Source organism: Chinchilla lanigera, unplaced genomic scaffold (genome assembly GCF_000276665.1).
Source record: "Chinchilla lanigera isolate Chin_1 unplaced genomic scaffold, ChiLan1.0 scaffold00018, whole genome shotgun sequence".
Lineage (NCBI taxonomy): Eukaryota > Metazoa > Chordata > Mammalia > Rodentia > Chinchillidae > Chinchilla > Chinchilla lanigera.
Window position 1 is genome coordinate 7,031,845 of NW_004955419.1, and position 11,393 is coordinate 7,043,237.

Consider the following 11,393-nt stretch of genomic DNA (forward strand, 5'->3'; position numbering starts at 1 on the left):
TCTTCCAGAATATTTTCTACACCATGACTGTGTAACACCCCTGTATGAAATGTTTTATTGACCTTAAAGATAAAGTACAAATTCTTTAATGTAGTACTCAGACCCTTTGTGATAGTCTCTCTGGTTCTTTCCAATTACTTCCCACTGCTCTTTCTTACTCTTCTGTAGTTCTTAGATAGCTCCCTCCTCTTTTATACCTTTGGAGCATTATGTATAGATTGCTTTCCCCTTTGCTAGCCTGAAGAAGCTAGGACAAGAACTGTCTCCTCCATGAGGCCTCTTCATCGTACAGTTGATCATCTGCCCCATGGCTTTAAAAGGGAGGATATTGTAGGGACCAAATCTGTTCATAAGCAGTACACCAGTAGTGCATTATTACACATTCTTACATTTAGCTATACACCTTGACTCATACTGGGAGCTCTTCAAGGGCAGAGGTCACATCTTAATCACTTTCTATGGTTTTAACGTTGTACTTAATTGTACATAATATTATGGCATTCAGGTTTACATCTATAATAACATAGCTCAAAGAGCAACTTTGGTCACTCCAAATGTTTAGGTACTTCTCTGTAATCAAAGGATCAATAGATTGCAAGAGTCAAAGCCAAATTTAAATAAAACAAATCAAACTATGTGATACCAAACCATGAGCTCCACTAGGACAAAGCAAGTCACATTAACATGGACAGTGGATAATGCCTAATCTAAAGCAGTTTCTTAATACAGACTTGTTGGATGAATGGCTTTTGAATTTTTTTCTTTTTTAGATTTTTTATTTTAAAAAGAAAAAATAAAAGTTTTTAAAACAGGTTAGTAGAAGAGTTATAATAATTAATACATTGCATATTGTTGTCTTCACAGTAATTATTCAGAGTATGAGATATAGTCATAATATCTTGTTCAAACAATATTAGCACAAGCTTTTCTTTTAAATGAACGAAGAGAAACTAGCTGTATAACTGCTAGATTTAAAATAGGTTAAAATACTCAACTATCTTGTGTAGAAATATGTATTTTTCCTTTTCTTCATTTCCCCTTTTCCCCATCACAGTTTGTCTTTTCTTTTGAACAGTTTCTTCCCAATTCACAATATCTGCTGTACATTTTGGATCTTATTTACTCATTCAGTTTCTCACACTAGTGAGACAATATGATGTTCACACAGAGGGATCTAATTTATTTCACTTGTGAGTATGGTATCAAGTTGCATCCATTTACCTAAGAAAGTTTCCATTTTATCCTTCTTTATGGTTGAGTAGTACTCCATTATACTAAAGAACCACATGTTTTTTACCCATTCCTCAGTTGATGGGCATTTGTGTTGTTTCTAATATTTAGATATTACAAATTGTGCTGCTATAAACATGGGTGCACCTATATTGCTCTGGTATGATGTTTTTAATTCTTCTGGGAAGATACCCAGAATGGGGAATAACTGGGTTGAATGCGAGCTCTAATGCTAGTTTTTAAAGGAATCTCCACACTGATTTCCACAGTGGTTGCACCGGTCCACACTCCCTCCAACAGTGGACAATGGTTCCTTTTTCCCCACAGCTTCGCCAGCATTTGTTATTGGTTGATTTTTTGATGGCAGCTGTTCTTTCTGGAGTAAGGTAGAATCTAAGTGTTGTTTTAATTTGCATTTCTTGAATGACTGATGATGCTGAACATTTTTTCATTATTTATTTACCATTTGTATTTTTTCCCCATGAGAAATGTGTATTTATCTCAGATGCCTATTTTTGGATTGAGTCTTTGAATTTGGGGGATCTGATTTTTTTTTCAATTTTTTTATACATTCTAGATAGAAGTGTTTTGTCTGAGGGACAACTGGCTATAATTCCTTCCCACTCTGTGAGTTTTCTTTTCACTCTGTTGATGATTTCTTTTGCTGTGCAAAAGCTTTTTAATAAGGTGAGATCCCATTTGTTCATTCTTTGTAATACTTCCCTTGCAGTCTGGGTTTTGTTCATGAAGTCTGCGCCCATACCTCTATCTTGAGATTTCTACCTATTTTCTCTTCCAGTAAGTTTAGCGTTTCTATTTTAATATTTAGATCTTTGATCCATTTTGACTTTAGTTCAGTGCATGTTGGTAAACATGGGTCCAGTTTTAGTCTTTTGCATGTGGAAAACCAGTTTTTCCAGCATCATTTATTAAAGAGGCATTCTTTCTTCTAGTGAACATGTTTAGCCCCTTCATCAAAGATAGGGTGGCTGAGTGTGTTTGGGATTGTGTCTGCATCTTCTAATGTATTCTGTTGATCTTCAGGCCTGTTTTTTTGCCAATACCATGCTGATTTTATCACAGTAGCTTTGTAGTCTAATTTCATGTCTGGGATTGTGATGCCTCCTGACTTGCCTTTATTGCCCAGAATTGCCTTTCCTATTCTAGGTCTCCTCTGGTTCCAAATGAATTTTAGAATCTCTAAATCTGGGAGGTATGCTAATGATATTTTGATTGGGATTGTAATAAATCTGTATAGCAGTTTTGGGAGTATGGCCATTTTCACTATGTTGGTTCTTCTTATCCAAGAGCAAGAGATATCTTTCCATTTTTTTATATTCTCTTTGATCTCCTTTTTTAAGGTACTGTAATTTTCACTGTACAGATCTTTTACATCCTCTGTTAGAACAATTCCTAAGTATTTCATCCTTTTAGATGCTGTTGTGAAGGGTGTGCTTTCCTTATTTTCTCTCTCTGTGACTTTTTTGCTTGTGTATAGAGTGCTATTGATTTTTTAGTATTGACTTTGTATCCTGCTACGCTACTCAATTTGGATATTAAATCTACAAGTTTCTTGGTGGAGTTTTGGAGTCTTCTATGAAGAGTATCATGTCATCTGCAAATAATGATAATTAAACTTCTTCCTTTCCCGTCTTTATTCCTTTTATTTTTTTCTTGTCTAATTGCTCTGGCTAATAGTTCCAGAACTATACTGAATATTCAATATAATTCATGGTAATGGACATCCTTGCCTTGTTCCTGATTTTAGAGTAAAAGCTTTCAGTTTTGACCATTAAATATGATGTTAGCAGTTGGTTGTCAGATAGCTTTTATAGGACTGAGATAAAGATCATCTATTCCAATTTTCTATAAGGTTTTTATCATCAATGGATGTTAAACTTTGTCAAATGCTCTTTCTGCATCTATTGAGATGATGATGTGATTTTTATCTATAGTTCTGTTAATATGGTGTATTACATTTATTGATTTGCATGTGTTGAACCATCCCTGTATCCCTGAGATGAATCCTACTTGGTCGTGATGTATAATTTTCTTGATGATTTTCTGCATTGTGTTTGCCAGTATTTTATTAAGGATTTTTGCATCTATGTTCATTAAGGAGATGGACCTATAGTGTTTTTTGGTTGCATTCTTCTCTGGTTTTGGAATCAGGGTAATATTTGCTTCCATCAATGATTTTGGAAGTATCACTTCCCTTTCAATTTCTTTAAAGAGTTTCAGAATTAGTGGCATTAGTTCTCTAAATTTCTTGAAGAATTCAACAGTAAATCTGTCAAGGCCTGGGCTTTTCTTTGTTGGTAAAATTTTAATTGCATTTTCAATTTCATTGACTAATATCATGTTATTTAGAATTTTCATATCTTCTTGGTTTAGTTTTGACAGTTTGTTTGTGACTAGTAATCTGTCCATTTTTTCTGTGTTTTCCATCTTATTAGAATATAGGTTCTCAAAGTAAGTATTGATAATCTCCTGGATTTCTTTGGGATCCATTGTGATTTCCCCTTTTTCATTCCTAACTGCTTGAATTTGTGTTTGTTTTTCCTCTTATTGATGAGGTTAGCTAATGGTTTATCAATTTTATTTATTCTTTCAAAGAACTAACTTTTTGATTCATTGATTCTTTGTATTATTTTCTTAGTCTCTATTGCATTAATTTCTACTCTCATCTTTATAATTTCCTCCCTCATAAAGCTTTGGGTTTTATTTGTTCTTTTTCTAGAATTTTGAGGTTCAACATTAGGTTGTTTATTTGAGCTCATTCTGTTTTCCTGATGTGTGAGTTCATTGCTATAAATTTCCCTTATAGAACTTCCTTCATTAATTCCTATTTTGGTATGTTGTATTGGCATTATAGTTTAATTGTATATGCTGTTTAATTTTGTCTTTAATTTCCTATGTAATCCACTAGTTTTTCTGAAAGGTGTTGTTTGATTTCCATGTGTTAATATAGTTTTTGTGATTGTCTTTGTCACTGATTTCCAGTTTCAATGCACTGTAGTCAGACAGTATGTATGGGATTATTTCAGTTCCTCTACATTTACTTAAACATGTTTTGTCAGTTAATATACGGTCTATTTTGGAGAACGTTCCATGTGCAACTGAGAAGAATGTGTATTCTGATGTTTTGGGGTGGAACACTCTGTAGACATCTGCCAAGTTCATTTGTTCACAGGCTTGGTTTAATTCTAATATTTCTTTGTTGATTTTTTTTTGTTTAGTTGATCTATCCATTTGTGAGAGTGGGGTATTAAGATCCCCCACTACAACTGTATTGGTGCTTATTTGGATTTTTATATCTGTTAATATTTGTTTTATATAGTTGGGTGAGCGTGTGTTTGGTGCATAAATATTTATGATTGCTATGTCTTCTTCTGGGAGTTTTCCTTTAAGAAGTATGTAGTGGCCTTCTTTATCTCTTTTGATCAGTTTTGGCTTAAAGTTTACAATGACTGCAAATAGAAAACATACCCTTGCTTTTTTCTGGGTTCCTGTGACATGGGTAATCATTATCCATCCTTTGACTTTTAGTCTATGAATTTCTTTTTAGGTTAAATGTGTTTCTTAAATGCAGCATATTGTTGGATCTTGCTTCTTGATCCATTCTGCCAGTCTCTTTTGATTGGTGAGTTGAGACCATTTACATTGCTGGTTATAACTGATGTGTACTGGCTTTTCTTCTTCATGTCATTTTTACTATGTTTTGCTATGTTCTTTCTACTATGTTCTTCAGAGCATTTTGTAGAGCTAGTTTGGTTATCATAACTTTCATCAATTGTTCTTTGCCACAGAATTATCTTCTTTCTCCATCAATTTTGAAACATAGTTTTGTTGGGTACATCAATCTGGGTTGAAGATTGTTATACTTTAAGGCTTAGGATACCTTACTCCAAGCTCTCCTTGATTTGAGGGCTTGTGTTGAGAAGTCTGCTGTGATTTTGGTGGACTTTCCTTTATAGGTAATATGTTTCTTTTCTCTGGAGTTTTTTTCTGTACCAGGAATGAAACTCAGGACCTTATGCTTGCCAGGCAGGCACTGTGCCACTGAGCTTCTCTGTCTTGTCATCTTCTATTTTATTTTGTTTTCTATGTTGATGCTTGTCAGTTTCTTATGTTAAAAAGCCTTATCACTGGTGTCAAGGTTTCCTTAGATGTCTGTTCCTCTGGATGTCTTCTAGATGTAGGTGGTTCTTGGCCTTTATGTCTATTCCAAGAACATACCTTCCCAAAATATTAAGTCTGAGGAGTTGCTATCAATTTGACTTAGGGCCCATTCTTTTGCTACTGGACTATGGTGATAGTTATGACTCCTTACAATTGCAGTGTTGTAATACAGGGGCTAAAAACTGGTTATAGCATGTATGACATCCTGGTTACAGTAGTTCAGTTGGCAATAACAATAGACTCAAGTACAGCCTGACTACTGACAAACTATGGTAACTATTAGCCTGATATCTATAATCATAGGAAGAAGGTGTACAGAAATATAATACAATCCAATTTATACCAGGAAATTGTATGCAGTGACTTTCCACTTAGCAGAGTGATTTTACCCTGTTGTGTGTATGTGAGGGGGGTCAGGAGGATAGGGGGTAGGGTGGAGAGATGAATGAGGTTAAATATAGTAGGAGCAAGGTTGGCGGGCACAGGATGATCTTCCATGTTTTAGGTAACTGTAGGACACAGAAGGGAAGGGTTGTAAGAGAAGGCCTAGGAGTTTTGAAGTGAATCAGAAAGAGAAAAAACAATGTTTACTCACATAAAGTATCATAAAGGGAAGAAAGATAGCTGACTAAAGAGAAGAAGAAGATGAGTAGAATAAAACAAAAGGAAAGGTTAGAGATCACCTGCTGGCTCATATTGCTAATGTTGCATGGGATATTTCCACATCTCTAGTTCCACCTGCCTATCATGTGTGCCTTAGCCAGGGTCCTACTGTTTTGCTGGTGTTCCTGCAAGTCTTCAGGCCCTTAGTCCAACCAGTGGAAGAAGAGAGGGGTGGATCTCAGACTTCTGTCACTGGCCGCACTGGCCTGGGTCCTCTGAATGTTTTAAATACTTAATTTCATGGAACTTTTTTAGATTTGGGGGGAGGGTACTGGGAATTGAACTCAGGACCTCATGCTTTCCAGGCAGGTGCTGTGCCACTGAACTAAATCCTGGCCCTCTTTTTTAGATTTTTATCTACTTCTTTCTTTTTCTTTGTCTCTATTTTTTAAACAGATAAAACTTGTAAAGAAATTCTCAGGCTAAGAAGAAGTCTGCAAGAGAAAATACAAGAACAAGGTACTCTCAAGGTTTCATGTGATTGTTAAAAGGTTATGAACATATCATACAAAAGTTACAGCAAATGAAACATTGTATAAGTTCCCCTAATTAAAACAGAAGAGATGAGAAGAAAGATAGGTGTGATACTCTAGCTCAGCTCCCTCAGAAGCAAATAAACCCAGTAGTTCACTCACCATAGACTTAATCTGAGGTAAACAGGTCTTTATTATGTCTGTCTCTAAAATCTAAAATATTAACTTTTATTTGACACAAGTATTTCCTCTCTACAAACTTCCTGTAGTAATTAAAATAAAAATCTTCCATTTTATTCCGACAAAATTCATGATTTAATTAACTTCAGGGAATACTAGGATTGATTTCCTCTATTTACTATATTTAACATTTAATAGCATTATGGATTATTTTTTGAGATAAATCTAATGCAAATTATTTAATTATTGATAATTGGCCAATAGAAACAAGCACCAAATCTTGGACTCTATGTCCTGAGTTCAGGCAGTAATCATGCTTATGGTAATATAATAATTTCTTCTATTTGTATAAGAATTTATGTAATTCTAACCTTTGTTCTATACTCTCCTGAGATGAAAAGGAAGAGACTGATTAATCTGAGCACTTACAATGAAGAATGATACCACTAACGCAGGTCTGCAAGCTATATCTTATAAGAAATGTTTGAAAAAACAGGATATTTAGCATGAAGAGGGAAAGTCTATGTAGCGATGAGAAGCATCTTCAAATACCTGAAAGCTTCTTGGACATTTAACTTATTTTACTCAAAGGATTCTGCACTTAAAGTGTCAGTTTGAAACGAAAGTATATAGCTTAGTTGCAAGAAGCTGTTTATCATTTAGTGTGAATTGGAATGGAGTACATGGTGAGGTAGGTCATATGCTTTTATTCCTAGAGTAGTTCTAAGAAGAGGAGGGTCAGTCAACTATGGGGATTGTAGATAAGGTCATCATTTGTCAGTAGAAACCAAGTATCCTTTGTGATTCCTCCTAAACCTAAGATATTATGACTCTATGCGTGATCAAGGCACACATATTCCCCTTTCAGCTGCTAAATACAAGCATGCGGTGCCGAGGAAATGTTGTTATGATGGAGCCCGTCGTAATGACTATGAAACCTGCGAGCAGCGAGTTGCGCGGATCACCATCGGTCCGTACTGTATCCGAGCTTTCAATGAGTGTTGTATCCTTGCAACCAAGCTCCGAGCTGAACACACACATAAACCTAACCAACTGGGAAGGTTACGTAAGTATTACATCTTTTATCAGACTTCTGGCCAATGTGAAGAGTTTTGTTTCATTTTTCCACTGCTAAGAAAGGCAGTTTTTAATGCAAGTTAAAATTGATGGTAGAAAATATACATTGTAAATGCCCATAAGAAAAATCTGTTAGTCTTTTGGGGGAATTTGAATAGGTATTATGCAGAGCAAAGGATACTAGCCCAGAGACAAGACCTAGTGTGAATTTAAAGCAGATTCGGTGTATAAACTCAAGTGAATATTTATCCTTCCTGAGCCTCAAGCAAGAAGCTTAGACCAGACAACTCTGGAATGCCTTTGAGTTTTAGCATGCTATGGTTCTGTGATATTACAACCACTAAAAATTCTGGTTTTGTTTTTTGTTTTTTTTTTCCGGTACCGGCAATCAAACTCACGACCTCGCCCTTGCCAGGCAGGCGCTGTGCTGCTGAGCTAAACCCCCAGCCCTTAAAAATTCTGGTTATACCTACACTAAGTAAATACAGCAAAAGACTTCTAAATCTACCATAAAATTGAATGTACTTATCATGAAAGTTAAAATTTTATATCAGTTTTAGCTACAGTATGTTTTTAGAACTTGGAGAATTCTCGCTAATATGTTTTCAGAGCCTTTGGGACTTACGTTTTGTATGTTCAGGAAAATAAACAAAAGCAGCCAGTATTTTAAAAAAGAAACACAAGCAAAATAAGAGCCCCTGTTTTTACTCTGTTTTGTTAAACCATGTATGTTAAACATCATCTCAAATGGATGGGTGAAGAAAATATATTTACACAATGGTATGCTAGTCTGTCTTAAAGATAGGTACAGTTGGAGTCATTTGTGGGAAAGGTGATGCACCTTGATTCCATAATGTTAAATGAGATAAATCAGTCACATAATCTTAAATATTGCCTGTTTTCTCTTATCTAAGAAACCCAATATATAAAGAGAGAGCAAAATAAAAGATGCTAAGTTGGGAGATAGATGTTTCTCAAATAGGAAGGAGATCTGGAGATAGAGGGAGAGGGAAAGGGGATGAAAAAATGAATTAATACGTGTTATGTATATCAACCAGCTTCACACAAGGAATGTCAATATTATGTCCTGCAAATATGTACTGATAGGGGGCTGGGGATTTAGCTCAGTGGCACAGTACCTGCCTGGCAAGCACAAGGTCATGAGTTTGATTCCCAATACTGGAAAAAAACAAAACAAAACAAAATATGTACTGATAAAAAAGTGTACAAACTAAAAGCCACATGGATACATTTGTATAAGCCTAAATGTTATTATGGTCTCTTACCAACCAGGTTATTATGAATATTTAGGTTATTTCCCATTTTTTAAAAAAATATGGACTCTTCAAAGAATTTGTGTATCATCCTTAGGAGCTATGCTAACATTCTCTGTATCATTCCAATTTTAGTATATGTGCTGTCAAAGCAAGCACTTGTTTCCCAGTTTTTACCTGGTACAAGCAGCATTTGGATGAACAATGTAGTGCATATATGTTTTCAATACCCATTTTTTCAGGTACAATCATCTGGTTTCAGCTGCTCAGAGCTTCTCTCTGTAACCCTGCCCCTCATTCGGGATGGTGTGGCCTCCCCAAGCCCCCATCTGTACTACCACAAGTCATCAAGACCACCAGGCTCTGTGTAGACTGTTCTGGCCTGTAACCTCCTCCAGCAGTAGACTGGGACAATTTTAGGGCTCCCCTTGGATCACAGTCCAGTGTTGCTTATGCTCCAATGTCTGAGTATTGGTTTGATTTCGTTTGGTTTGATCTCTCTTCTGGCACTGAGGATTGAACACATGACTTTGTGCGTTCTAAGCAAATGCTCTGCAACTGAACTTCATTCCCCAGCCCAGGTAGCTGAGATTACAGGAGTGCACCACTGCATTCAACCTAAAAACTCTTACTTTATATATTGTGCTTAGCTTTCTAGATTTTTTTAAGGCTGAGGATAAATGCAGTCCTTATTAGAACATCTTGAGTGGAAGCAGAAGTTCTATCCATTTTTATTAAAATAAATACAAATAAGTGATCAATTTAAGGCAGGCTATCACATAAAACTTCCTTGTTTTCTAATATAAACACAATTATTAAAACCATACAAGTGCAAATAATTCCACAGACTGGTCACTATCTCGTAGAACCTCAAGAACACTAAAAATTTAACACTTTAAGAAACAAATCATTTCACATATTTTATGCTTTGCTTTACCAGTCCTATTAGTAAAGAAATTGCAAGGTCTTCATAGTTCTATTTTGAAAGCAATAAACACAATGTTTCACTGACCTTTCAGAAAACATTTAAATTATAGATTAATAGCTATTCTTTAAATTTCATGTATAAGTAGATTTTATGTTATTTTTTCCATAATTGAATGTTTTCTTTTCTCCCCCCAGATATAAAGACCCTATTACCAGTAACCAAGCCAGAAATTCGGAGTTACTTTCCAGAAACCTGGTTATGGGAAGTTCACCGTGTTCCCACAAGGTATTACAACTTCTTTGACGTTTCCCTGAAAAAAATGTGGAAAATGCAAATATTATGGCCAAAAATCTGGATGCTTTATTTCCCTACAGTTTGCTTAACAGTTAAGATATTTAAAAGTTAAAGCTTAATCAAATATTGCTTTGTTTTGCATCATAATTTTGTTTTTTAATGTGCTTTGCTTTGGAAATTGGTTCCAGGGCAGCATTAATTATTGGTAAATAGCAGTACTATTCTTTTTTTATTTTAAAGAGAGTAGTAAAAGAAAAAAAAAAGAACAGTAGCAGCATACCAACATCACAAACATAAACAAAACAAAGCAAGAACATTAAAAGTGATACAGGGCTTCAAAACAAACTGATAGGAATTAACAGTGGTTGTTTTATTACATATTGTTATCTTCAACTACGTTGCTCAAATTACCAGATGTAAGAATGGAAGATTGCTCAAACCATTAAAGAGAATTAAAAAAAATTATTAGGTAAAACATTAGAGATAATACAGAGTTTCACTAGACAAGATGGTAGGAATTCACCAATGGTTGTTCCATTGCATATTGTTGTCTTCAAATCAGTTGCTCAGACTATCAGATATAAGCATGCAAAATTGGTCTGAACATAAAAAATTTTAAGCATTAACTGTTCCTTTCAATATAACATCAGACATTAGCAGTACAGTTATTATACATATATGTGTGTATATATATATATATAGCCTTCCTTAATTCTTTTTTTTTCTTTCCCTCTTCCCAGTTGTTCCTTCCTTTGAGCAATTTCTTTCTATTTCATATTATCCATTGTATGTTTTGAGTTTTACTTGCTCTTTCAGGTTCCTACACCAGGGAGACAATATAATGTTTACACATGTGGATCCAATTTATTACACTTACAAGTATGGTCTCTAGTTGCATGCATTTGCCTACAAAAGCCTTGAGTTGTTTGTTTTATTTTTATAGCTGAGTAATACTCCATTGTATAAAAGCACCACATCTTTTTTATCCATTCCTCAGGTAATGGGCATTTGGGTTGTTTCCAAGATTTAGCTATAACAAATTGTGCTGGCTGCTATAAACATGGGTGCACATATATCGCGGTGGTATGATGT

At 35.0% G+C, this 11,393-nt stretch overlaps 1 protein-coding gene and 1 long non-coding RNA gene across 2 annotated transcripts in view; one reads left to right on the forward strand and one right to left on the reverse strand.

The window, feature by feature from the left end:
• LOC102021665 (complement C5) overlaps positions 1–11,393 on the forward strand; it is a 97,395-nt gene that overhangs the window by 32,397 nt on the left and 53,605 nt on the right. Inside the window, exons 16-18 of the mRNA XM_005382580.1 lie at positions 6,472–6,534; positions 7,597–7,794; positions 10,202–10,292. Of these exons, the coding sequence (XP_005382637.1) occupies positions 6,472–6,534; positions 7,597–7,794; positions 10,202–10,292 (352 nt within the window). The remainder of the gene's footprint in view (positions 1–6,471; positions 6,535–7,596; positions 7,795–10,201; positions 10,293–11,393) is intronic.
• LOC102021242 overlaps positions 10,251–11,393 on the reverse strand; it is a 63,237-nt gene continuing 62,094 nt past the window's right edge. The window contains exon 4 of the long non-coding RNA XR_001233597.1: positions 10,251–10,317. This is a non-coding gene — a long non-coding RNA (uncharacterized LOC102021242). The remainder of the gene's footprint in view (positions 10,318–11,393) is intronic.